The following is a 27,314-nucleotide window of genomic DNA, read 5'->3' on the forward strand; positions in this document are numbered from 1 at the left end:
TGTAAATTCCATTAGATGTAGTTTTTCAGAATTATTTTCCGTCCATAACTTCCAAATTATATAAAAGGAGGCGTATTGTTTAAAATTAATCAGACTATATATGATGTCTCGTATTAAACTAAACTGCCTATATACCATTATATAAAGGCCCCCATGAGTATATACACAAAATTTTTGTACGGAGACGATGTTCACAGCTCAACTGGTTCGGGGGTTATAGGGGTTTAGAGTCAATCTCGATTGATTTTTTTTTTTAAATTTTAAGTATAACTCCGTGCCTGTGTAATGCAGACGCATTTTTAAATATAATTTGGAAACCTCATAATAACAGCTTTCTCATGAATATCTACATTAATTATATTCTGTTAAGATTTCGGAATTACATGATTTAAAAAATAATTTGAATTAAATAAATTAATAATAAATTTTATATTAATTTAAATGGTGAATTGAAAAATAATTTATATACTCGTATGCTCAGAGAAAATTTTACTTCAAATATACAAATTAATGTTCCTTACAGCAATATATTATGATAATAGCTCAATGTTGTATGTTAGTTAGTTTGTGGGTCGTTCACATTCTTGATGACTTTTTTGAATGGCTCTAATATGAAAACGGCTTAACGTAAAAATCTGGGGTCTGGACTTTTAGAAGCAACTCTTTGAGTGACTTTTTTGAATGATTTTTTTGAATGATTTTTTTGAGTGAATTTTTTGAGTGACATTTTTGGGAGATTTTTTTGAGTGATTTTTTGAGTGCCTTTCTTAAAGGATTTTTTGAAGTAATTTTTTGAGTGACTTTTTCGAGTGATTTTTCGAGTGACTTTTTAGTGACACCGTCACAACGGTAGCTTTACTAGTGAAATAATAAAGGATTTCAAAAAAAAAATTTTTGCAATTTTATGCCATTTTTAAAATTATTATAATTATTAATAATTATTTTATAAAATTTTATTTTAAAAATTTACCATTCCCGTTTCGAATAATTATTTTTTATACAATTTTATTCACTTTTTGATTACATAGCAAATTGTTTAATTGAAATTATTGTATGTCTACTATATTATTCAAATCTCGAAATGAAAACAAAAATTCTGTGCCCCTTTAACCATAAATTTTTTTCTTTAGAAAAATTTCCAATTAATCATTTGAATTGTGTACAATTTATACTAAAAAAAAAACTGTATGTATTGATGTTTTGTATGCATAATTAAAATAATCTTTAACCCATACGAAATTTATCAGCATTTAAAATTCATACAATGTAGGAAAACAAAATGAATATTTTATAGACCAATTAACAACAAAAACACAAGAAACAAATAATTTTTTTTTTCAATTTTTAAATAAATAAAGTACCAAAATCCTTTTCAATTCAAATACAAAATTAAATTTTAATTACAAAAATATTCAAAAACAAAAATGATGATGAATCATTTAAAAATTACAGGAAAAAATAAGAACAAAATTGTATAGGACTAAAAATTCTATTATATGCAAGCATACATAAATGAGATAACAAGGACCAATAATTTATTTGAAAAGAGTTTCAAATGATTTTTCATTTCAATATCCTTAAATTTTTTTTTTATAATTGATTTTTTTCTGTTTGTTTCTCTTTTGAGTTTTGCCTTGGTTTCTCTTTTTAGTCATTCTCAAATTTATTACTATCAATTTCAATTTTAAATTCATTGTCCTTTTTGAATTTTATATTTTTTTTTTCTTGTTTTCTTATATTTAATTTTTAATATAAATTACATTTAACATTTTGTAATTTTATACTTTTTCTATTTTAAAATTTATATTTATTATATGCTTATTGTGTTAGGACAAAAATTTCTTTTGGAGCTATAGTAAATTCAATGAAAGTGTAATATAAAAAAAAGGTGATTAACCTTAACATAAAATGACTTTTTTCTTTAAAAATAACTTTAACTGTAATAAGGACATGAAAGCAATTTTCTCTCTTTGAAATTTTTATATTTTCTTATTTTGTTTTTGTCTACTGAATATTATAAAGGAAAAAAGTTATTGAATTACACGCATATCCTTGATATATTATTTATTAAAATAAAAAATTTCATCAGAAAAATTACGTTTTTTCTTCCAATAAATTGATAGTGACTAAAAAGACATTAGTAATTTAATCCTTAATATATTATGATCGTAATTGCTTTTAATGGAATCAGAAGAAAAAGGATTTGTATATAATTTGAATTTTATATATGTGTGTTAGTGTTTTAACAGCAAGGATATTGTATGCACTTATTGAAAAGCTATTCTGTAAAATTTATTTCAAATTAAATAACAAAATTTGCAATATTTTTAAGGAAATTTTTTAAATTTTTACAGTATTTTGAATAAATCTAAATTTTGAAATAAAATATTCTTTAAATCTTTGAATTTTTATTTCATTTTATATTACAAAGTTCACCATATAGCCCATACCTTTAGTAGTCAATTTTCGAAATCTTTAAACATTTTCGAATCTTTTGAATTGTGGGATATATATCCTAAATATATCCCAAATATTCCTTTCTATTTATTAATACTAGACTAGTTAAGTTTGGGCGATATATAATATAAGAATTATTCTAGATTCTTCTAGAGCGAAGTATTTGTATATTATATAATTACTGGTATGTTTTCCCTATAAACTAACTTAAATATGATTTGTGTGAGTAGTGCCAAATTTAGTAAAATTCCCAAACATGAGTTGATGTTAATAACATTATAGTAAGCTATAAATTTAATCAAAAGGCCAAAATTTGTTGTATTTAATTTTTTAGGTTATAAAACAAAGAATGTGTTAACAAACACCCAAAATACTCAAAAAAAAACAACTATAAAACATTAATCATTAATATATAATATTGCTTGTGTTATATATATAAGGAATATCTGATTCTGGAAAATCTATTTAGCAATCCTTTTGAAATTTTGTTATATTTATTCTATATAATTAAAAACCGTGTTATATAGTCAATTGTTTGTCATTCTTTAATTTTATTAGGTTAAAAAATATTTTAATATTATACATAAGTATATATTATTTTTAATGCTATTGTTAATGTTATATTTAATGTTATTAAAATAATTTCAATGTTCAAATCCATAAATTATAATATTAATTTAATATGTATGAGCATAATAAATTTTCTCCTATAAATTTTCATTTAAAAACACAAAAATTTATGGTGATTCATTTGCTATAACTAGAATATTTTTTTTTTGGTTTTTGTTCGTCATTATTGTTATACTACAGAAGACACAATAAATAAGGAAATTTTTGTTTTTGGAAAAATAACTCGAAAAAAACCACATTAACAATATTTTATCTTTTAAGGAAATTACCACAATATTGTTTTGTAATTCTTTAAAATATTTTTCTATACTCTACATTTAAAAGACTCGATAAAAAAAAAAATAATTTTTTTTTTCTCTTTTAAATGGCCCTTTTTTTCTTTATTTTAAAACCATAGAAATGGTGGTTTTATTGAAATTTCTTCAAGTCTCTTGATTTTCTTTTCATTTTTTTTGTTGTATATATAATTTAGGTGGTTACACTTTACAATGGAGTAAATATGCGTATTACATAAATTATTAGATGATAACTTTATGATGATGACGATGATGATGATGACTATTGTAAAAAAGAAAGCATAAAACATGAATAAAATATCTTTCAACAACTTCTTAACAAGAATAAAACGTTGTTTTTTTTTCTTCTCTTATTGCCTCAGTTTTCTATTTCCTTTTATAAATTTTAAATTTTTACATAATATACCACAAATATTTTTTTCATCTTCATATAATTATATAGGTATATATCATAATATAATTATATAAGTATAAAAATTTTAAATACTATATGGGGTACACAAATTTTTACAATGATATTACAGTAAATTCTAGAAAATTACATGAAAATTAGGTTGGATTTATAATGGGCGGATAATTATTAACTAAATTGTTGAAGGTGTTAGTTAAATGCTTAGTTAAATGAGGAGAAATTATTATTGGAATTGTATTTTACATTTATACAAGAACTATTGTTACTTAATCTCGAATACGGAAAATTAAAAGAAAAAAATTTTGTATGCTGCTATAATATTCAATAAATTGTATGCTTATAAATTATAAATTATTCTCTATTTTCTGACTTTAATATATTTATAGTATAAATTATGTAAATATTTAGATTTAAATTAAAATTGTTTATTCCGCGTTAAACATTATATGGCAGAGCGGATCTTACATTTAAATTGTTTACATTTAAAGTATCGAACTCAATTTTCTTCTTTCTATTTAAATTTCTCTATATATTCTATAGATTTTCAAAAATCAAATATAACAACATCTTGTGCATTAAATTTCCTAAACTATAAATATCTTCATGGCCATTATTTTCGTCACATTCAAAATAACAATAAATTTCATGCAGACGTTGCAGAATTTTGTTGACTCATTATTAAATGGGTGTTTGTGACAATGCCATATATGAATTAAATTGTGAAATTTTGCGGCACAAAAATTGAGTTTTTATGACATGAGAAATACATAAAGACTTTTGCTATAAAATATTTTGAAATTAACACTTTTTCACCATCTGAATTGCGTTTTAATGCAAATCCGAGTTATTTTGTGGTCTAATTATCTTATTTTTTGTTTTTGTTTCGTAGAATCACTGAAATTAAATCAGTGTTAAATTTAACGCCAACGGAATTTAAAGCTTAAAACAACCCTAAACAACCCTTGGTATCTAAAAGCTTTCTGACGTTCATTTACGTAATTTTTTTCCGTTCCTATCCATTCACTAGATTCTTTTCCTCCTCCATTCTTAAATATTTTATATTTATTGTTAAAAATTTAACTTGTCGCTACGGATAACAAAAACGAAAACCATAAAGAAATATACAAAACGCTTAATATTTTTTATTACGGAAAAGAAAAACTTTGTGCTACTAGAAAACAAAAAAAAAATTAAAACACAAAAATCTGAATTCAAATATTTTTAAGCATAAACCAAAATAAATTTTAAGAGAAGAGACAAAAACACAAAAATTTTTTCAGTTTTTCTTATAATTTTCAGTGTCCCAACTTAAAAAATTTTACAGCAGCAGCAGTGCAAAGTAACATAAAACTGAATTTAAAAAAGGGTATACATGTGAAACTGAAAGAAAACAACAACAATAACGCAAACGTAACGCAAAAATTATAAAAAAAAGCCTTTCTGTTTTTGGGTTGTTTTTTTTGTCACCCTTCTATTTTAATCGTAACTTTGTGGTTTTATACAAAGCAAAAAGTATACAAATAAAAATAAGAGACCGGGAAATAAAAAAATAAAAAAAAATATTTAAAATCTAAACATTTGGTGGCTTCTTTTCCATCTCCACATCACACACATTTGGTGGCTTCTTTTCTACTCACACACACTTATGCAACAAAACTGATATATTTTTATTATTCACTTTTGACTTCATATAATAATTTACGACCTTCAACAACTATAGAAGCACCAAACTACATATAAAAAAACGCTAAAGAAAAATAAAAAAAATTCATCAGCTCTTTTCCGATTCCCAATATTTTGTGCATCATTTTTTTTTTTTTAAAAATTCATTTTAATTTTTCATATACAAAGAAAATTTTCCTTCTCAAAACACTTATAGGAATTTTATTGAAATTTTTTTGTTTTTCAAATTTTATCATAGTGTTATCAACATTGTCATCGCATTTTAGTATTCCTCTAAATACAAACACCTCAACTTCTATTTACAAATCATATTGTATACTATGATTATCAACACTATATTCATCATAATCATTATCATTATGTTATTGTTGTTGTTATTATTGTTATACACAATAAACATAATATATTTACGTATAAATTTTATACTCTTTTGGTATCTAAATACAAATAATATTTTCTAAAAATTAACATAAAATATCACCATAGGACTGCAATTCTTTTAAGCCTAAAATTCTGTTATACTTGTCGCTTATATGCATGTTTATCTGTATATTATTATATTTATAATATCTCTAACTCTCCATCATAATTTTATACATGCAAACATCTTTTATCTTCATAATATATGAGTCCGAGTGTTACATATCTACATTGTATATATACAATTTAAACAACAAACTTAAATAAAACCCATGGTTTGCAAGGTAGCACATTTTCCTTTATAAAAATATATAAAACGATATTTTTAATTTGCAATGTATTTTCGTATTGCATACCTTTAGGGGAAACCTAAAATTTAAAGAAATTTTTAAAATGAGAGGGTATCTACAAAAATGATCTAAGATCAACTTGAAAATCTAAGATGAACTTGATTTATTTTGAACTTAAAATTGTATTACTACTAATTAATTAAATTAAAATTTATTTTGAGGTTGTGTTTTGTTTGGTACATCTATCACTATGCGTTTTATTATCACTATCTATTTCCTAATACCAAAATATTTATCATCAATTCTCTGCTATACTCTAGAATATTAATAAAATTCAAAATCAGCATCAACAAAAATGAGTTACCGGAAATTGAGATTTTGAGAGAGAATAATGAGTTACCGGAAATTGAGAATTTGAGAGAAAATAATGAGTTACCGGAAATTGAGAATTTCGCTTATTTGGTAGGAACCAGACGGAAGAAAATAAAAATTATCTTATATTAATGCCTAACACTTTTCGAAACTTATCATCTAGAAGTAAACTTATAACAAAAATTAGAAAAAATTCTAATTCGAGATAACGGTCACTTTACCTAAGTAAATTCATTTCCAAAGCTTTCCTTAATTTTTCAAAGCTTTTTTACCATAGGAGAAGAAAATTGTAATCCTTTTTTATACTAGATCAACTCAAACCACTTCAAAATAATAAATTATCAGAAACTGCCATTTGAAATGCTCATTTCAAGAGTTTAAAAGAGACTAAAGTCTCTTATAAAAATATAGGTTTCTGATTAAATACATTTTATAAATATTTCCGCTTTCTTACGCAAATAGTGTAGACGTTTTGCAAATACTAGTCACACTTACTGCAGAACCCTTAAAATAAAACTAATAAGCATGTTATTTTGGAAATTTTTTTAAAACTGCTCCAAAAAAAACACAAATAGCAAGCAAAATCTGTATAGTTAACACTTAAAAGCTACATATTATATACAAGGATATTTTGGAACCAAAATAAAATAAATATTAAAGATTCCCCAAAAGAAAAAAAAACATAAAATCAAAATGGTTTTAATGCAAAGAATGATGTTATTTTATGCAAAATACTCATGTAAATGACATGCTTTACCTCAATGAATCAACTTTTATACTTGTTTATACTTTAATACTATATATACATATATACCAACACATACCCGTACAACAATTCGCTTTTTCTTAACAAAAAAAAAAAAAGAAAGAAAGCGTTTATTAAACAAAACAGAAAGAAAAAAACCAGAAAAGGAAAAAAGGACGAAAACATAAATATGAAAGAAAGAATTTCTTCATTTTTTATTTTTGTTAATGGGAAGAGATCCTGTGGTGAAATGATTCCTTCTTTTTTCCTTGTTCTTATGCTTTTCTGGTTATGCATAACTTATTTGCCATTTTTCTTCCTTTTTGTGCAAAAAAAAAGGACTCCGTCTTCCTTATACAATATTGTACTACTACAATACTTATTATTATTATTATTAAAATGTATAATGTTGCTCTCTTATATTTGACTTTCTTTTAAAATTGTGTAATAGAAAAAAAAATTTTTTTTTTTATTATTCTTTTTATAATATAGATTAAACTGTTATCAAACAAAAGCAACTCAGCATCCTATATATATAAACTTATATAATAGTACATTTAAATATAACTTTTATGAAAATGTAAAAATATTTAAGTAGGGGCATATATTCTTACCTGTAAAAGATTTTCTTCTTATCATAAATCTTATACATATATGTGTGTGCATATATAGTCTGCTGTTCTATAATAACTGGGTATATAATAGCATTTTATCATAATGAATTTTCCACATTCATATAAATCAAAATTTTAAGCATTTCTCTACTATGATTATGACATAAAAGATAATAAAAATAGAATAAGAAAATGGTTAAGTGAAAAATGAAGATTTTTTTTATATAAAACACAAGTTCGTATCTAGATGTGAAAATGTAATATATAAAATGGTATGGGTAAATACTTTTTATACAACTTGTATAAATTTTATAAAATTTTCAACTCAGTGTCTGTTATCATGGGCAATATAACCAGGATTTATATGTGGAAAATTCTCATATTAATATAAAAAATATTTTGGAGTTAGACCAAGGTGTTATACTAGCAATTGTACTAGTGTCCAACATATTTCGTCTTTTTTAAGTTGATTCCAAAATTTTAAAAATTTGTGAAAATTAATAAAAATATTTTTAAAATTAAAATTATTTGATTAGTAGTTTGATAATAATTCAAATTCTCTTTAGCTAAATTTAAGTAAAATTAAGCCTAAAATTTTTTCTTATCAATTTAAGGTTCTCTTTTAGATAATTTAAAAATTTTGCGCAAGTTTTGTTTCATTTCTATAGTTCGGCCATTAACAATCTATAAATAAAATTAATGCTCTTTCAAATATTATTTCCTCTTTTGGGTAGGAAAGTAGATTGAGTGCAGTGCTCATTCTTAAAAGGCCATCCTTTCTATTTCAGCCTAAATTTATATGTCATTGAATTTTCAATAATATGGGATACCATAATAATCAAATATTATGAAAATTTCATACAAAATACTAATTTTTACAATATCTTTAATCGAATTTATTGAAATTTAATTGAATAAATATTTCAGTTATCAAAAAAAAGCAATACGTGCATTCTTTATTTGTAAAAGACTATTCTATTGTAAATATTTAAGAAAAGACGTAAAATTAAGTAAAGTAATATACGTAAATCTAAAAGTAAATCTTTAATAAGATTTATTTTGTCGTACGGACCCCAAATATGGTATAGTTGTAGTATAAATATGGAAATTATTCGTGAAATAGAAAAAGACAGATATTAAGAGCAGTTACAAGAAAATTTAGCACACCTACTAATAATTCTATAAAATATTTTCTATAAAATAATTTTGTAATTAATTTAAACAGGACTTTTTATACAAATAGGCTAAACAAACTAATAATATACTAATACAGATCGCATATCCAAATCAATTCTTAAATTTTTTATCAAAATACTTTTTACAATTTACAACTTTAATATAACAAAAACTGCATTAAATACCGAAATATACAATTTATGTAGACTTCAGTTTTTTCATATTGGAAATCTTCTTCGAACTTCCTTATATTTAGGAAATTCTTTTGAAATTGGTAGATTTATTTCAAATTTTTTTCATTAAATTTTTTTTTTTTATTTTTCAAATTGATTTTTCCGTATACAGACATACATACAATTTTCTATTTTTTTCTATTCCTATTCTTTATATCGATCCACTTATTTAAAATTTCATTATGTCAATTTAATTATAAAGAATTTATTTTGAGAATTTTTATAAAAAAGAATAAGAAATCTATATAAAATATTGGAAAACCAATATACATGGAATAAACATAGAGAAGAGATTTTAATACAATTATTGGGGTTTCCCCTCAATATGTACAAATTGAAGCAATAAATAAATATTGGGGTAAAACAAATTTTTTTTGTATTTATGAAATTTAAATTTGTAGAATTTGAAATACGAAAAACAATCAATAGAAAATAAAGTAAAATCAATATAGAAATTAAGGAAAAATTATAAGGAATTCTTTTATATAGATGGTAATTATGTTATTAGAAAAACAGTAACAGTATTTATGAATAATATGAGTCATGAAATTTCAACAACTTGTGCCAAGCATAAAATATTACATCTATTATATATTTAGTGTGAGAAATTTCAATATTAAATATGAAAGCTTCTCGTACAACAATCCCAATCACATCTAATTCAAATCGATTACTGGCTTATACAATAACAAATTAAATATTTGGAAAGTTGGTAAATTTAACTCAATTAGTTTTTGAGTTATAATGCATTGACGGACAGACAAGTATATATCAGCCAACATCTCAGACGATTATTTCAAAGTTTTACAAAAGGTAAGGTAAATTCATAATAATACCATGGATTTAAACGAACATCATTTTAAGAATCTTATAACAATGATGCTTTTGAATAAACTACAATTAAATAATTAAACTAACGTGAACCCATATTTGAAAATATCATGAGCTTTTATTAAAATTAAAATTAAAAATATATTTTTGCAATTAAAATATAAAAAATGCCTAATATCAAATTTTCAAAATAATTTCGTAAATTTCCTAAAATTTTTGATAGGAGGTTTAAGACTTCAGTAATGGACTTCGATATCATAATTAAATATCGAATTTCGCATTCTATTATTTCGCATTTCTACACTTTCTTTCATTATTTCGCAGTTATTACGTCTATTTTAAAAATTATTTGTAAATCTCATATTTTAATTAATTCAAATTTAAATTTCGTAAAATTCAAATGAAAAATCAATTTTGAAAAATCAACTTCCAATGCATTAATTATAAATTATATACGAATCTATAAATCTCACTTTTCAAATGCATTTACATTATAGCGATAAATTTGGAAAATTCGAAAAATTATAATTCCACTTTATTATTTAAAAATTTTTCCATTATCTGGAATATTTTTTTTTGGTGAAAGAAAAAATTAATTTACAAAATTCAAAAATAAATTGTGAAAAATAAAATTTCATCAAAAAAAATTCTGCATGAAATTGAAAGATTATTTCATAGATAATTTAATAATAAATTAGAATTTCTAATTATTATTTATAATGAAAATTCATACTACATAGCTATTAGGTTTGTAAGGATATATAAGAACATTATAAATATAGACATAAGTATTTTTTCAACTCAAAGCATTTAATTATAATAAATTAAATATACATACTTTCAACAGATCATATAATATATATAGACTTTTATATACTTTATAACGATTTGTATATATTTTGCTTATGTACTTTACTTTCATTTGTATATAAATTTATATTCTATTTATAAATAATATAAAAATTAGTAAAGAAAGAAATGTTTCTATTTCTAAATCATGATCCTCTTAAATTATTATATAAAATAATTTGTTATATAGAAACACTTATATACAAATTAATATAGTGAGTACCTCACCACGTATAGTACCCCAAATAATGTAGTATACAATATAGGAATGAGCTTTTATATATAAATTTTTAGCTTAAAGGTATTTATTATATGAAAATGTAGATAAAATTTTCATCAATATATAAATAAATAATTTTCAAATGAATGAACAATTTTTGCATAGACAAATATTTCATAAATTAAAATAATAAAAAAAAAAAAAATTTTTTTTGTAACCCCTGAAAAATGGAAAATTTCGAGCAGAAGAAAACAAGACGAAAGAATTTTTTTTGTTTTGAATAAAAAATTTGCAAAAATTCTTTTTATTCAAATAATTTTACTATAAATTTTGTTTTAAATAAAGATTCCCTCCCCTTCTCCGTAATATTGTAAAATAATTTCCTTATCGTAAATGTATATACATATATACGACATACTCATTACTCGTATACTCATACAGTATATGGTTTCCATAACATTAAGTAATTTAAACTGAAAATTTTAATGAAAATATCAAAAAAAAAAAATTTGTATTATTCACCAAAATTTATAGGATATAAATAATATATATATATAATAGACTATATAAACATCAATCTATGTGTTACACAACTATAAGATTTCTTTATATTTGTAATTTGTAATAATTATTATAAATTACCTTGGTATAGAAGAAAGTATTACTTATTTATATTTAATTAAATTTTGGATAAATGTTTTTCAACATAGATGCCTCGTAAGCTTTAGTTCATAATGAGAATTTAAAAAATAGTATATAAATAGTACTAATAGTCACCGCACTTGACATATTTACACTTAACAGATACTGAATCTAAAAATAGGTTGAAATATTATCATTTAAGCTATTTCGTGTATAATATGCCCAAATTTGACATAATATGCCAATCCGATTATGCTATAAAAAGAGCTGCCAATGTATAATGTGTTACAAATTCTAAAATCAAAGTTATAAGTGAGTATATTTAAAGATTATAATGGTGATTTCATTTTATATTCTTACATATTATATAAAAATGTTAAGAAAGCCCCACAATTTTAAAAAAACAAAAGATTATTATGTAGGTAGGGCAATCTAAGCAAGTTGGGAATCCAATATTAAAATTAATACAATCTATATCAAATTCATAATATTATTATGGTTATATATACAGAAAATCAATTCTATAATACCTTTAAAATATTTTTAAAATTTTAGAATTATTGGGTCTTATTTTTTGATATTCTTAAATTTTTCCTTTGAATTTTATTTAATTAACATTCAGTCAATTTTGTCTAAAATTTCTAAAATCGGCTTATATAAACTCACATAATATCATATTTATGTTTGCAAATTGCAAATTATTTTTGTAATAAGACTTTAAGTTGCTCCTTAATTTAAAAATTCATTTTCTTTATTTAACTTATTCAACTTTATTATATTTTTCATCAATTTATACAATTTATTTGTATATTAAAATTTATTTCGTAATAAATATTCTCTCTTTCTCTCTCTCTTGCAAAATCAAAACCCTTCCCCAGTAATATTATTTCAACTCCAAAAATTTTAATAAAATTTTATTTAATTTTGTTTCTTTTTTTTTTTTGATTTTTTGATTATCACAAACAATAATGATGTTAATGAGCTTGAAGTCTCTGATTACATTAAAATCTAAAGGTATACCAAACTGCATACATACGTATGTAACGTATAACAGTTATACACTAACATTTTCAATATTACAAAATAATTTTCTTTACATTAAGAAAATTTATTATATGCATGGTAATTTTACTTTACTAAGGGAGAGGGGCAAAAAATTTCAAGTTCAAAATAGGCAAGAAAAAAAAATCTTTTTGGTACTCATTCGCTTTTATTACAAAAAAAAAATTCACTTTGAATTTAAAAACAAAAATTATTTTCAAATATTTTATTAATTTTAATCTCTAATTTAACTTTAACATTATGCTTTATATCAAACCTTAAAATGCACGTAAAAATCATGCGTAACCGTGGAAATAAACAAAAATAAAAAAAAAAAGCAAATCCAGTCTTTTTAAAGGATTCCAATTCAAAATATTTTCATATTTCATTTTTTTTTTTTATTATTAATTTTCCTTTCAATAAACTCACAAAAAAACGAGACTAAAATAACAAAAAAAGCGCCAACCCCCTTCCCTCCCCATCACTCCATTATAAATTTTATAAAAATATTTTTTCCACCCTAATTTGAATCAGTTTTGATTTTCCGCGTTAAGTAAATAACAAAAACGTATATATTTAATTCTTTTAAAGGATAATCAAAATATTGGCAAGGAACAAATAGAAAAAAAATTTTATGAATTAATACTCGTATATATAGAAAAAGAGAATAATTTAGTAAAAGTTGTGTCTCAATGCACAAGACTATATTAAAGGATCTGTGAAAAAAGAGGACCTCTTCCACAATTTATTCAACATAAATTGATAATCATGAATATAAATATTTCATAAGAGATAAAATGCTTATTGAGTTTACACTATAGCAACCTTAAATATATTGTGAGAATAAAATGAAAGGTACAATTGAAATATTCGAAATTTTCTGGAATCGCAAAATAAAACAATTTAAAGTTGTAGTGCAATGTGCTTCACCACATTGTTTATTTAATTTAAATTCATATTATTATTATCATTGCCAAAAAGAGGTCGACAAAAAATATTTTCAGTTCAATATTAAATCCGAAACTTAGAATAAAAATAATAAGCATTTGGGTTATATACTAATATTAACCATCGAACTTTCGAATTGAAAAATCGGAATTTCTTAATTCAGTGAAGAAATGTTTTATTTCAATCCACGTATAATGAAATTAAGTAAGATAAATCAAGGTACATATCAAGAATATATTGCGAATTCCTATTTATGGTATGAAGCTATTCAAATTATTTTTTTGTTTCAGCCATAATATGCCTTCTATATATATTAAGACGTTATTCATTTCCAATAGTCATTTTAACAATTTTCTCCTACTTTACTTGTATCCCATGCACAAATTTCTAAACCAAACTCTCATATTAGTTTTAATTTATTTTTTAAAAATGTGAGCATGCAACAAAGTTTTTATTAATCTCAATTTGTGTGCATCACAATATTGTGAAACTAAAAATCTATACATTATTATACAAAAACCTTGAGAAACACTGACCCTACTGCGTAAATGGAGATAGAATAAAAAAGAAAAATGAAAAAAACTAAATCAAATAATCCGAACATTCACTTATTATTTAAGACCAACTGTTAAAATCAATACAGATTTTTTGTTTTTACGGCCACATTGAGAAATAATAAAGAGATATCAGAGAATTGCTCTTATATTTTTCAAAACAAATTAAATAAAAACTAATGATTTGCAAAAAAGCACATTTCATAATTTATATTTTAAAAAAAAAAAATTCTCAGAAAAACAGAATATTAGAAAAAATTTTATGAAACCCATGTATGGTAAGAAAAATAATTATTTTATAGCAGAAATTCTCAAACAGTAGATCGCGAAACCAAATATGAATCAAGAATAGAAAAAGTCGCGCGATATTAAAAATTAAAATTACAAATACAAAGTTTTTAGTTTAACTAATTCGATAGAAGGAAGAGTAGGTGGTAGATAAGTTGGTTAAGGAGTATGAGCAACGCAAAAGCCATTAAGACTTAAAATCTTAATATTATCAGTATGTAAATTGTGTATTGTAATAAAATATTCATTTATAACAATATTCGAATAAAATTTGGAACTATTTTAGTAACAATCCTTAATTGATGAATGAGGTACTTGCATAATTTTTTGTTTTTACTAGTATGTACATAGAAAACATTTTTAACGAGTCACGAAATCGTTATCTATTAATTTTTGTGGTCACATTGTCATGGATTTTGAGAAACGCTGTTTTATGGTATGCATATAATAATTTTTTATATTAGAAGTTCTTCATATTAAAATGTTAACAACAAAAGACAGTCAAATAAACTGATAATTCCACATTTTTTGTATAATTTTGATCAAAATATGCTTGAAAATTTACAAAGCATGAGAAATTCCAAAAAAAAAAAAATTTAAATATTTTCTTTTGCTTTTCTCTTATAGCCCGGCTTTTTATACCAGATTTTATTATTAAAAATAAAATGAGTTGAAAGAAAAAAAAAAATTTTTTTTCCCCAAAATGGTTAGAGTTTTGTTCTAGAGGTTTGAGGCGATTTTATTTTTTTTTTTTTGTTCTCATTTTCGAAGCTTATTGATGATTGTTCTTATAGAAAAGAGAATTTTTTTTGGGTTGTTGTTTTTACTTTCATCAGGATTATTATTGTGTGTAAGTAAAGTTGATAGTAAGTAGTAGTGCATCTGTTTGTGTGAATATACAAAAAATATAATAAAAGGTGAACGTTTTGCTTTTTTTTTTGTAAAATTTATTTACTCGTACTTCATTTTACTTTTTGAAAATAAAATTTGAAATAACATAGGACGAGATTTTTATTATAAATACTCGTAACAAAAAAAAAAAACAAAAACTTAGACTTTCATAGTAAAGTACCTGTTACTTGGCGATAAAGATAAAGAATATAAGAGGATTATTGTTTTTATAATAAATTGTACTTTTTATATTTATGTATATAAAACAATATGTACATATATAAGTTTGTATGAATTTTATTTATTTGTCTGTAATACATTTATTTATATAAATAGTTGAATACAGACATAAAATTTTAATAGAATAAAGAATTTTCATTTTATTTAAAATGAAAGAATGAGAAAAATAAAATTGATTTGAAAGATCTCTTTTTTTTTTCTATACAATAGAAAGTGCTCCCAATATTTTATGTAACAAAGTATGTTTTAAAAGTATTGATTCAACCGTTGCCTCTATTTAATTCTCTTTTTTAATAGTCATTTGCAAATCTGCAAATATTTTACAAGAATAAATGGCACCACCGTTAAGATTAATGAGCGGCTTACATATCAATGAGAATATTTTCAAATTTTTAAATTTTTTAACAACGCGTTATATTAAAGTAAGGAAACTGAGTCGTTCATATCACTAAAAGTGAAAAGCATTGTTTTAATTATGTTTATCCAATTTGTATACATTAACGAAAGTTTTGTGCAAAATTAAAATTATTGATTAAGATCGTTTCTTATTTATACTAATTGTCATTTAATTTTTTTTCGAAAAAAAACTTTACAAAAAATTCTTGCAAATTAAATTATTTGTATAATGTTTACAAAAAAAAATTATTATTAGTGTTATACAACTTACATGTGTCACTGCATATAATTATACATAAAAATCTGCAATCTTGCCTGAAACTTTTAAACCACACCACGTAAATCATTTCATAATTCATTTTTATATGAAAATTTATGAAATTTTGGAAAAAGAAAAATATTTTTAAAGACTAAAAGATAATAGTTGAAAAAAATATTCTCTAATAGCATATTTGAAAAAAAAATACGAAATTCTTTAAATATTTAAAGGTAAAAAAAAAAATCTTCGTCATATAAGGATATAAAAAATTAAGACTGATGATGCAGACCATTAAACAATAAAAATACTCTTATACAATACGTAGCTATACCATAAATTTTTAGTAAAAATATTTTTCATTTTTTAATTTTTCATAAGGCATATAAAAAAAAAAATATGAAGAATTTCGGTATCCTTAATTTCATTTTTTCGGTATTCCTTTTCAATAATATTTTAAAGAATAATAAAAATTGCATATTGTAGAGACGAATAGCGTTTAAAAAATTTATTAAAAGAGATCGTAACGTTTGTAAAATTTCATATAAAAATATTCAATTTATTTTTGTCGATTTTTATCTAAAATTAAATCAATAAAAATTTTTGATTGGGATTTGGAAAAAAGTTAATCTACAATTTCTGAATTATTTATTGTACTATATATGGGGAAGAAACTTAAATATAGCGATTGAGTTTAAAAGAAATTGTAAATAAATTTTAGGAAAATTTAAAATTTAATTCCGTAATTTTTGCTGTTGTTGTATTTTAATTAATTTTATCAGTTCAGTTGAATAAAATTTTGGAAAAATATTCAATTTTTCAAATTATTTGAAATTAAATATAAAAAAAAAACAAGTACAGTAGGGCCCGACGCCTAATCTACCATATATGCAATGAGCGCCGGAAAACAAGAGTGCAAAACAGTATGCGCAATGTATGTAATGTTTATTGCATATTGTTTATTAATTTAAAAGCGTGGGGAAATCGAGTATTTTTGGAAACCGCATAAGCTGTCGAATAAGTTAGAACCGGCCCTGGTAGAACCTCATCATCGCTGTACTCCTTGTAGCATGTCTGATTTTTTGTTTCTCGTTTTTTCTCCCATTATAATATCACTAAATTGTTGTCGTGTCACGAACATTTGTTAATTTCTTTTGAAAATTATATTTGTCAGATATTTAATTTTAAATTTAAATTAATAAATTTTAAAATGTCTGAACAAAACAAATTGAATTATTATTACATATATAGACAAAATATGTACTGAATTGTTATTATATAATGTTATATTTATATACATTTGAAATATAACATTTTATATGAAATATAAATAAAATTCTACGGTTAAAATTCAAAACAACCCCTATAATTAATTAAAAGACTTCATAATTTTTTCCTATAGTATCATAAATTTCAAAATTTTAATTAATATTTTCATAAATGTTATCTAATAATTTATGAACTTTTAACAAATTTTTGATATTCTTGTATTCTAATCAAATAAATCAATATAAATTTTAATATTATACCAAATTCACGGAACTTTAACAGCCAACTGAATTAAAATATACTGAAAGAAATTCTTTAAAATTTCATTTTAAAGTTTTAAACAATTAAAAATTTAATAAAAAAATTTTATTACAAGAAAAGGAAAAAAAATAATTCAATATTTTCTTCCATTTTCTGTTATTTAAAGAAATAAAATTAATTTATTATTTTTGAAAGTGTGCTACATACACACAAGAATTCTTCAAATTTCATGCCGTAATATACGTCTACATTAAGTATTTTATCTTTATAACTTCTTCAGAACTTTAAGAAAATGGTTTCAATTAAAAATACACATATACTCTTTCAAAAAAATAAAAAAAATAAAAAAAATAATTAAAACAACAGGAAACATAATTAAAATAATTAAATTTTCCTCAATCAATTTCATAATTATGTGAAAAACGTGTTATTTTTATACCCTCTGGAGTATACTCTAAAAAATACATTTTTTTCTTTCGTTCAACCCTCAGACCTCTAAGGCTTATTTAGCCAACCATTGATATAACAATATTTCTAATAATTTTTTTTTTTACAAAATAAAATTTTCTTAACACATTGACATTTTGCATAATTTTGACATTATATTTAAAGTTAAAATGGAAGCAAAAAAAGTAAAAAATATTCACAAAAAGAAAAAAAAAATTGGAAAGTTTGGTAGCATTTTCACTTCATTTTTTATTAATGCAAATTATTTTTTGTTCTTATCAATTAACAAACGATTAGAATTTTCATTTGTAGGCTTAAGAATACACGATGTAAGAGTGAATAATATGTTTTCAAAATTGAAGCCTTTATGTGTCATAAACTACAATATAAGACTTAATTTATTTAAATATTAAATATAAAAGCAACAATAAAAATTAATGTTGTATAGAAAGGCAATAGGTAGGAACGTAGGTTGACCCGGCCACCCAAGAGGTACATTTAGTCCATTTAGGCCTGTTTTGGTGCAGCTGGATCTCTCCCTTTCCCCTACGTTATATCCAGCATTAATTGCTTAGAAAACAATCAAGGTTACTAACATTTATGTACATTCGCTAAGTTCGTAGACCGCTTAAAAAACTTGTGCTTAAAATTCGTCAGTGCCGGACACGAAGCTCCTATTTTTCCTCGTCACAGCAGCTCCTACAATGATCGTTTGCGGGGCGGCACATTCTCCTGCCATGATCGCCAATCAAACAGAAGTAATATAATATTTCAATCGAAAAAATTTAAAAATCACAAAATAGCAATTATAGCAAAAGCATCGAACTTACAATAATGAAAATTTTATTACTGCCTATTATAATCACATTTTATATGGCTTTCTGACAAATTATTTTTACTAATATTTTACACTCATTACAATTTAATTAAAATGATTTTTATTTTGAGTCCCTTCCTTAACTTTTAGGCATTTAATTAGTTTCAAAACTTATAACTCTTAAAATACACTTGAGTTCAAGTAATGTTTTAAGTAAAAATTTTTTCAAAGAACCTGTAACGTAGCAGAAATAAGAAGATTTTCTTTTATTTTAGTTAAAAGTTAGATTTTTTATAATAAATATACTTTTTATGAAAGAAAAAAAAGATTACTCTATAACTCATTTTATTTAAAAACCTAGACTTTTTAAATATAAAATAAAATATGAAAAAAAGAAAAAAACAATCTTGAAAATTTTCCATGCCCCGTCTATTCTATCTCATTCCCACTGCGTTTAAAACTAAAAAACTCTCTAAAATGATTAAGAGCATCATATTTTTTGTTGCTTTCATATACTATTTTGTATATATATAAAGGTATAGGTAAATGCAGGAAACTGCTTTATTTTTCTCCTTTTTTATTATATTATATATACATATTCAAAAATCCTTTTTTACATATTATATATACAGTGTGTTTCGCATAAGGTGGCAAATAATTTCAGGGATGATTCATGACAAATAATTTCAGGGAAAAATGCATTTTTCGCATGCTTTTTGAGCACATTTAACACGTTTTACGGGCAAAACTATGAGAGATAGAGCAAAATGTTATGTGGGTTAACTTTTAGATCTCATCGTAGCGAATAAAAAAAACAAGAAAAAAACAATAATAACAGAAATCTGGTAAATTTCGAATTTTGTAAAAAAAATTTCAACAAAAACAAAAATTCTGACTTTGACAAGCTGTATAGCTCTAAAACTATGGCTCAAATCAAATTAATTGTAAAACCAAAAATAAAAAACAATCAATCACCTGTAAAACAAGCTCCCGATAGTTAATTTATGTCGCATGGTTGCGAAAATATAAGCATTTATTTATATAGAAAAAAATTCGGCCCTCCCCCCAACCATCCAATTGTTTGCTGGAAATTGATCAAAGAATCAAGCTTTAAATTATTTACCACCTTATGCGAAACACTTTGCATGTAGATATTATATAATATAAAAGTACTAATATTGCAAAAGAATCCTTTATATATTTCTACTATATGCTTAGATAGAAAATATATAAATATAATTCTTAAGTAGATTCAGGCATAATTTAAAGCTTAAATAAGGTAAAATTCATTTCATAAAACGTTTTTATTTTTACAAAATAACAAAAAAAAAATAATAATAATAATAAAAAAAAGTTTTTATTTTTTTACTAACATTTTTATATTTTTTTCCATTTCCTGTTTTGAGAGTTTATTAGTGGGAAATTATCTTTTGAAAGAAAAGATGGTTATTTTAAAATAGAGAGAGAGAAAAAAAATAAATGTGTTAGAAAAAGAGGAAATAAACATACTCGTATAAACAATGTGATGATATTTTTTTCATAGCATAGAAAAAAAAATTTATAAACATAGAAAATCAGGAAATAACATTTTTTTTTCTTTATTTGTTCACCCAACTAAATAGGATAAAATGAATACAAAAGTTTATTTATTTCAAAACTTCAAAATCCAAAATGAAATAGAATACACTTTTGAGCTATAAAACATTATAAAAAGAATAATTTTAATTCAAATATTGTATGAGTTTTTTAACCGCACCAAAGCCGGTTTCATTGTAATATGCTATGTTCTAAATTTCTAATAGAAAGCCTTGAAGTCATTCTGATCAAATAATTGTTTCAACAATTTTCGCTATTTTTATTTTGCTTTGTCGCTTGCAACTGAATTAATTATTTGAAAAACAAAAAAAAAAACAACATATTTATTTACTTTAAAGGAAAAAAATATTTTAAAAATACAAAAAAAAATTATTTACTATTATTTACTATATTAGACGTTTTGTTCTGATCATTGTTTGTCTCGAAATTATTTAAATAGTAAAAATAAAGTAACAATAATGAAGCAATTCAACAAAATTTTATTATTTCAAAATTCATAATTCATTTAAAATTATGAATCCCAAAGTCGGGTGGCAGTTATTTTTATACTCCCAAAAACTATTTGTCGCATTATCTGTGTCGAACTATTTAATTAATAATACGACAATAATTAAGAACAAATATCACGGTTAAAACATACTATTTTAAATTTTAACTCTTTTCAAACATGTGAGCCCCATGGTCGGGGGCCAGTCAACTCAATATTATCAAAACAATTTAATAATACATTTGAAAGCTTTGTTGAATTTTTTTTACGAATCCTATGGTATTCTTTATTAAATAATAAATGTATTCATAAACATCTGGCTATTATTTGCTATACCTCTCCAAAAACTTAACATATAATAGTATAAAACGAAAAGTGAACGTATCGTTGTGACAAACATCACAACTCTTCAAAATATTACACAAAAAAATATTTAAGAGCTTTATAGTTAAGTTAAAGTAAAAAATAAATGTTTTTAAATAAAAAAAAAAACACACATACCTCTATAGGCTACAATATTAAACGTTTTATTTCATATTTTATTTTTATCATTATTTTTAATATTATTCGGTATCCTGGTGATATTATAATACGAGACGACAGAATTAAACGAAGTGTAAATAGAAAAAACACTTTTTCTTTTCTCTATAATATTAAACTCTTCTCCTCACTTTTTTTCTTTCTCTCAATCTTTTCATTATATTGCTGACGTAAATATTATATAGTATTATTATTCTATGCTATATATGCTATAAAGTATAACCACAGTATCTTCTATATTATATACTTAATATACTGTGTATAGCCTTGAGGCTTTCATTTATTTCTGCAGCCATAATATTCATTTACTTATCAAATTCTTCTATCAACTAAATTTATATTTAATATGTATTTATATATATATAAAGAGAGAGTAGAAAGAGAGAGAGAGAGAAAGAGAGAGTTATAATATCGTGTAAAATATGAAATAAATAAATTTAATGGTCCAAATGTCGATAACTTTTTTTTCTTTTAACTACCATAATTCTCTTTAATAACGTTTCACTGTCATTTTCATTTCAATATTAACTACGTATACGTATAACATTATTATATATGTATAACAAAGTTAAAATATGATTAAGATGATGTTATAAGTATAATGTATACGTTTTTGAATTTAAGATCTTCTTAAAAATTGAAAAAAAAAAAACTTAATATCAGATAAAATATAAGAAAATTTTCTTCAGGTTGAAATTTTAACATTTAAACCTGCATCTTTATTAAAATGTGAATAATTTTGAAATTATAAAAATGTAAATGTAAAAAAATTTTTTACACGCTTTCATGTTAATGTAAATTTTAAACAATTTTTCATTATTTGTATATCCTGAAGGTAAAATTCTTATTTCCGTGTCACGTGAATGTTTTGCGGAATTGAATGAACAAATATAAAAAAAAAATGTTTTCTTTTAATTAAATTCAGAAAATTCTTAAAAAGTATAAATTTAACTTTACATACATATGATAATTGAGGGAAAATTTTATACATTGTAGTAATTCAAGAGTTCAAATACATTGAAATACACTTTTAAGTTTAAGCCTCTTTGATTAATTTTTAATAAATTAAAAAAAATTAGTTTTTGAACTTAAAAAAATTATGCTGACCCCCAAAAATTTAATTAGCAAAAAATTTAATAAGGAAAATTAATTAAGAAAAAACGGCTTCACAAAATTACGATTATTTTTTAAAATAAATTTCATGATTTATAGATTTTTACTTTAGTCGTGATAATCATATTTATCGTAAATGTACCAATATTGTTGTAAGTGCCGCAATTGTCGTAAATGCTGTATCTATTAGAAGTATCGCAAGTATCATAATTATCACAATTGTCGTAATTGTCGCAAATGTGGTAATCTTCAAAGAATTCGTTCTGCTCTTGTTCTCATATCTGTTCGGTGTTGTTGCCATAAACTGATAATAAAAATTCACTTAATATTTACCCGCAAATAACTCTAAAAATACCCAAATATTCAATTATTAAATGGTGTTTTTGAGTTACTTTTGGAGCAATATGATTATATATGTGTTTACTTGTTTTTGTATTTAATATTAAACAATATATGTAAAGGTACCCAAATAACGTGAAAAATTTCATCTTAATTTCAATTATTTTTCTTTTTTGTGCCGTTCATGTGTATATACCTACATACAAACATGTTTATATAAATATCTTTTGTTTTGTGTTGAAAAGCCAATACAAGAACCTACATAGCTTTTAGAATGAAATATTTTACACAAAAATTCAAAAAATAAAGAGTGCGGAACCGCACCAACAGAAATAAATTGAATCAATTTATTTGATTTATTTCCTCATGAAAAAAATTTTTTTTTGTCTTTTGTTTCCTTTATTTCTTTATTTTCAATTTATTTGTTTTATTTTTCACCCTGTATTTTGGTTCCAATGGTCAATTGGAAAAAGTTTAAATTTAATTTGGTGCTTATGTTTTCCCATTAAATATAAAAAGAATGAAGTTTTAATATTAAGAGAAACCTTTACATATACATGTACACATATATATATATATATATATATATATATATATATATATATATATATATATATATATATATAATATTAATTCTTTAAGGAAGATATTTTTATTTTTTAAGTAAAAGTCAAACATTAAATTATATAAATTAGGAGCAATTTTATAAATACTAATAAATTGTTATTAATTTTATTGTTGAGAGCTTTAAGGCTTTTTAAATTTTCTTTTAAAATTCTCAATTTGTTAGAATTTATTTGTGCATATATGCATATATAATTATTTACAAAAATATATATGAAAATTTATTCCTAGTTGTTATTCAGAAATTTTCTCCTTGTATTGTTGTCTCAAAAACTCTATAAGATAATTATATAGATTATCATGACGAATTACAAATTCCTTGTATCATACTTTTATTACGAGTAGAATTTAAAATGAAATATTAGTCCTGGGCTCTATTACACCAACCACTTTTGATTATGCTCTTATTTTTCAACTTCTTACAAAAGTAAGTACTATTTTAATTATTACAGCTCAATACTATATTGACTCTTGGCACTACTAATTTTTTTATTCCTACTTTGCTCCTAGGAGGAGCATAGGGCTAGTGCACGATATTGTAGATAACCATGAACACCAGATTCTTACGTCATTGAGTTTAATAGGTAGGTGACAAACCTACCGTAAAAAAAAAATAATTGGTGTAATAGGGCCCTAAATTTAAAATTTCAAAAAAAATCATAAAAAAATAAGCTGTATAGCTACTTTTAATAAGTTTTTTTTTACAAAATTAAAAATTATCTTTAATTGGAAAACGTATACAAGGACATTTTCATTTCATTTACACTTCCATTTACAAAAAAGTGTACGGAATTGAATTGAAGGTTATTATAATAGTTTTAATTTTATTCATTTTTTAATTACATTTCTGTTTTTTGTTTAATTATTTCTCAAAAATAAAAAAATTTCCACCTTTTCTTTTTCTTCTTTTGTTTTAAATAACATATAATTGTCAAATAACATAACTGTGAAAGTGTTAAATATATATGTATACAAAATATTTACAAAAAAAAAATTTCTTACTATAATTTTAATTATCCCTTTTTTCTTAATTTTTATTGTTACAGGTATCATTTTTAGATCCGCCAGTGCCAGCATTTAAACATCCTCCAATTACTTTAATACAACATCAACAATATCATCAACAGCAACATATACAGCAGCAGCAACAACAACAACATCATCATCAACAACAACAACAGCAACAACAACAATATATTCAACAGCAACAACAAAAATCTCATATAATACAATTATCTCAACCTCAATATACAAACGTTAAACTTATTGAAGGATATTCAGATCCAAAAGATTCTAGAACACAACCAAGAACAAATCGAAGATCTCGTAAGGATACAACAACAATAAATAGAAATAATTATAATTCAGGTAAGAATTTATATAAAATTATCGTATAGTAAAACTTATTTACCAAATTGGAAATTTTTGAATATTTTTAAAATTGTTAAACCCAACTGGTTACTGCATATAGTCCTTGTTATATAAAATGTATTCCTTTTATTTAAATTATATATAGAGTTTAAGTAATAGTCTACAAGTAATTTTCCTATTATAGTTTACAAAATTCTAATTGTTTTCAATGTACAATTTAACCTTCTCAAGAAAATCTTTAAATATAATTTCCAAAACTAAAACTTTAAAAAAAAACAAAAACAAATTTTAATTTCAATTGTTAAATGAGCAAGAAATTTAAAGGAAAAAAAAATTTTTTTTTTTTTAATTGAAAGAACATGCGACAATTATTTTAAGTACCATAATTAAGGATGGAGAAGCCTATACATAAAATAAAATAATATGTGCACATACAGATTCACAAATGTATACATAAATACCCTATACATGTGTAGATGAAGCAATGATGTGAATTACTATAATTATGTACTCGTATATGGTAGCAATTTAAAATAAGTGGAAAATTATTTTGACTTTTCATTTTATTATACTATACAAATTGCAGGTTCATTACGAAAAGATAAAAAAACACAAACGAAATCCTTTCAAATTATTTAAACTCAAATTTGTAAAAAAAAAAAAATTAACAAAAAATTCATTTTTTAATAAACGTTGTGACTTTTACATTCCAAAAAAACTTTAATTATTAAAAAACTATTTGTAAACATACTTGTTCGCTCTTTTAAGCGTATTCTGAATTTTTCAACTCATTTGTAACTTAAAAACTTTTTGATTTGCATATAATCATTTCGTACGCCCCAAAACAATGAATGTGCTTTTTTGTAGGTTTTGAGTTAAGGATGCCAAATTATTTGCTTTTTCTTATTATACCAAAACCATAGAAGTCTTTCCAAATCACGTTCCAAATTAACAATTTTTAAAATTTTGAAAAAAAAACGTGCTGCCTGCAAACAATGAGGATTCATTTTTCTCAAAATAAGAAATTTGCACATTCATTGTGTTAACAAAAACATGACAACGTTTGTCAGGATAATCTAAAATTTGATAAAAATATTTAATCCAATAAATTCTAAGAAATATGCAGAATATATTTATTAAACTTCAATTTACTTATCTAAGTCAGGTTTATTGATTTCTCATTTATGACTCTAGGTAACCATATAGCATCCGTTACATCGGAATTGTAATAATATACCGTATCAATAGATAACTCAGCAATTGGCTAAATTGACTGAATATTTAGGCTGAAATCTGTATCATTACAGTATTATTACAATTCCAAACTCAAGGCGTAACTAATTTCGAAAATTTTAAGTCATTTCCAAAAAAGTCTTTAGGATTAACAACTACTCTTTTATATAAAAATGTAATTTAGAATAAAGTAATTTAGAATAAAATTTCACATTTTTAATATTGAACATTAGGTTTGAATATGCGCACCGGATATTCCTTAAATTTTTGCAAACAAACTTTCTAAACCCAATATTCTTTATACTTATCCCTTTTGAAATTAGAAGATTATAAAGATAGTGTGAAAACATAACTATAAAATACCAACTAAAAATTAAATCCAATTAAAAATATTGTTTTTGTTTTCAATTTCTTTTATATTTAATTCGTTTGCATTGCAAAATTATTTAATCCTGCATTAAAAATAAATTACTTTTTTTTAAAATGACTTTTTTCTATTTTTTTTTTTTTTTAATGTTATCCATTGAAAACGATTAAAAACTTAGAATTTTTTTTTCTTTTTTTCTCGCTATATAATTATTTTTTAGTGCGGTTTACCAAAATGAGAAAAAACAATATAGAATAAAAAATTAAATTCCTTTAATTCCTTTGAAATAAGTAATTTCAATTTTTATATGTATATGAAATTATGTGCCTTCATATACTTATATTCATAATTACATAACAAAAACTA

General features: G+C 23.0%; 1 protein-coding gene across 1 annotated transcript in view; it reads left to right on the top strand.

Annotated features, from left to right (window-relative positions):
- The window catches only part of LOC129611348 (hybrid signal transduction histidine kinase A-like), a 60,815-nt gene that overhangs the window by 14,913 nt on the left and 18,588 nt on the right, over positions 1-27,314 (top strand). The window contains exon 3 of the mRNA XM_055524443.1: positions 25,024-25,345. Within this exon, the coding sequence (XP_055380418.1) occupies positions 25,024-25,345 (322 nt within the window). The remainder of the gene's footprint in view (positions 1-25,023; positions 25,346-27,314) is intronic.

Source organism: Condylostylus longicornis, unplaced genomic scaffold (assembly GCF_029603195.1).
Source record: "Condylostylus longicornis isolate FDR11 unplaced genomic scaffold, ASM2960319v2 ptg000049l, whole genome shotgun sequence".
Classification (NCBI taxonomy): Eukaryota; Metazoa; Arthropoda; class Insecta; order Diptera; family Dolichopodidae; genus Condylostylus; species Condylostylus longicornis.